General features: G+C 39.0%; 1 protein-coding gene across 1 annotated transcript; it reads left to right on the top strand.

Moving 5' to 3' along the window:
• The first annotated feature begins 674 nt into the window (after positions 1-674).
• Positions 675-2559, top strand: LOC116062229. The gene is made up of 6 exons (XM_031316877.2): positions 675-1002; positions 1076-1138; positions 1259-1363; positions 1438-1473; positions 1588-1722; positions 1814-2559. Exons 1-6 carry the CDS (start codon positions 690-692, stop codon positions 2095-2097), a joined length of 936 nt encoding a protein of 311 aa, XP_031172737.2. The 5' UTR covers positions 675-689; the 3' UTR covers positions 2098-2559.
• Positions 2560-2853: the final 294 nt, after the last annotated feature.

Genomic DNA, 2853 nt, shown 5'->3' with positions numbered 1-2853 from the left:
AGTTCTGTCAGATCTGTTTTCCTCTCTGACACAGAGTGGACAATGACTTCAGGTGGTGTTTGAGTGTGGCATTAAAAAAATAGGTCATGTTGACTAAATTCAAACCTCTATTTACCCAAATTACAAAACCAAAAAACCCTACAGTGAAGCTTTGTTTTTAATTGGCCATGTTTTAAGATATCTGCATCATACCTAGAGACTTTTTGCATAAATAAAGTGCAAATATGCACAAACATACTGTATATGCATGGGGAGTAGTCTGGGGATTATCTAAAGGTAGTATTCATGGCAAAACAGTGTATGCTTCTATGTAATTTGAGTAAGCACATTAATGTGTTTAATAATACACTGCTTTTTTTGAGTTTTACTTTAAGTAATAATTAATTAAATTAATAATTAAACAAAGAAGAAAGAAAGAAAGGTTTTAGATCGACCAATGGAAAGATGGCAGGACTCCAAGATACAACTGTACCATCTGTTTAAAGCAACTGGGTCACTGTTAGTGCTCTCTCTGTTTGTGCCCTTTTATCGCCTCCACCTGCCACATAACTCTAAGTTACAGGTGTGCTTTCTCACAACTTTGGCAGTTCACTATCCACTTGACACATCCGACCTTGAATACACACATAAATGGCTGATCCAGTGCACAGCTATGCCACAGACAGCAAACAGAGCCTTTCCAATAGAAAATGAAGACTTCCTTGGTCTTCTTACTGGTGCATATATTTTGCCATCTTTGCAGAGCTCAGAAACACAGCAGTGACAATGATATCTTGCTTCAAGCTCCTAATGTTGAGAGCGGGGAAAAGAAGGAACAGACGCAGAGGTCCGGGACTGAAGCTGAGGAAGGTGAACAAGAGCTGCTGATTCAGTCTGACATCTGGGCTGAACTGAGGCATCTGAGAGACATGGTGGTGGAGCAGAAAGTAGAGCTGAGGCACCTGACGGCCAGAGTAACCACAGCTGAGAGCCTGGTGGAGGCCTTGGAGAAGGAGAATTCAGGTACGCTGTAATAAAAGACTCACTTTATGACAAAATAGATGTAGCTGAGCTAACATGAACACTCTTGTTACAGCCATGGAGGCCAGGATGACAGCTGCTGAGAGCTTGGCAGAGGAACTGCAGATGGAGAATGATGGTATGACTGTGCCATCCTTTGACACCATACCAAACCATAACTGAGGTAGTTTTGGTTTGAACCTCTGATTTGTAAACCTTCACAATTTCTGCTTTTTGTCACATTGTTCTATCACTTTAGTGCAATCTACAGAGCTTTCAGTCACTCAGCAGAAGCTCAGCACTCTACAGCAAAGACTGACAGTCAGTGAAGGCAGCATAGAGGAGCTGGAGAAACAGCAGGAAGGTAAAGGATAGGGTTCAGGATTTGTGTGATGAATTTTGTGCATATGGTTATGAATGTGTGCCTCGTGATTTCAGGACAAACGGCTGCACTGCAGGAACTTGCCAACAAAGGTACATCATTTTTGCCTCTCTGTGTAGTATTTTGTGTACATGTGACTATATGTCTCAACAGGAAGTACAGAAAGTAATTTAAGGTTGATTGTGCGTTCTTTAACTTTGACACAGTGAGCCACAGTGTGGCTTTTTCTGCCTCCCTTTTGGCATCTGGGGATGGTAACACAAACGCAGGCCCAGATTTTGTTCCACTCATCTACAAAAATGTCTTTACCAACATTGGACATCACTACAACCCAAACACAGGTAGTCCGATTTGGTGCTTTAAAAAAAAAAATCAATTAGTTTCAATGTTTCACTTCTATCAGTCGTGTCTGTTTTTCTGTCTGTGTTTTAGGTTTCTTCACTGCACCAGTGAGAGGAGTGTATTTCTTTAGATTTACTGGCCATGTAGCACACTCTGAAATTGCTATGGTAATGAGACTTGTCAAGAATGGACATCTTTTAGTTACAGCAGCTGACCGTCACACCACAGATACAGATATGGAGGACAATGCATCCAATGGTGTAGTGTTGCAGTTAGAAGTGGGAGATGTTGTTTCGGTACAACTTGTGGGAAATGTTTGGGATGACCACTATCACAGAACAACCTTTAGTGGCTTTCTGCTCTTTCCTTTGTAAGATATTACAATTGTCAACATGAGAGCTACACAAAGGGGCCAATTTGTGTAATTTCAATAATGACTGCCCATTTATTAAAGTGTCCTAAAAACGACACAAAAAAGTGATTAAAAAAAAAAATTCTACCATAAGACAAGTTTATGAAAATAAAAACAAAAACAACATAAAAGTTTGTATTCACCTCCACATCTGAATCTTCTAATATTTCTCCCATCATCTACTGCTCCCCCACCCTAAAAAAAGACAATGATGAATAGGTCATTCTAAATTGTTTGAACATGTTTTAAGACATGTACAATACTCACTAAAATATAATATTGATAATTTGTGTCTGATATGGTGCATAAAGTGCATCTACTCTTTCTCCCTCATTGAAAAATGCTGAATCTATGACTATGCAAATGTTATAAACTTCAAAAGTCAAAGGTTTACTTGAATGTGATTGGCTTCCAAAGAAGTTTTGTTCGTAGGTACCATACATGTATTTACTGTAACTTTGGATGCAAGGTGAGCACAGAGAAACATTCCCTCTTCAGTCGATTATTGTGAAAAGAAAATCTACACATAAATCATTCTGCACACTGAAGGCCAAACATCCAAGTGTAGTAACAATAAGAAAAAGACCTTTGTTGAGGGGAAGGATAATTGAATCAAAAAAGAAGGTACTATATGACTTTATGATTCACACATATTAACCTCTGAGCCTCTTACACTCAAATCCATGCATATGAAATGCTTTAGGCCTATATTGTATAT

The sequence above is a fragment of the Sander lucioperca genome, chromosome 12 (genome assembly GCF_008315115.2).
Source record: "Sander lucioperca isolate FBNREF2018 chromosome 12, SLUC_FBN_1.2, whole genome shotgun sequence".
NCBI classification, from domain to species: Eukaryota; Metazoa; Chordata; class Actinopteri; order Perciformes; family Percidae; genus Sander; species Sander lucioperca.
The sequence above is the reverse complement of the archived record's forward strand: the minus strand, read 5'-3'. Positions and strand labels throughout refer to the sequence as shown.

What these genes read in the sequence shown, in the direction of transcription:
- LOC116062229 (XM_031316877.2), top strand. Translation starts at nt 690, where the DNA reads ATGAAGACTTCCTTGGTCTTCTTACTGGTGCATATATTTTGCCATCTT. An exon ending in ACTGCAGATGGAGAATGATG is followed by an intron (nt 1,139 to 1,258) that starts GTATGACTGTGC and finishes CTATCACTTTAG; the next exon opens with TGCAATCTACAGAGCTTTCA. An exon ending in TCACTACAACCCAAACACAG is followed by an intron (nt 1,723 to 1,813) that starts GTAGTCCGATTT and finishes TCTGTGTTTTAG; the next exon opens with GTTTCTTCACTGCACCAGTG.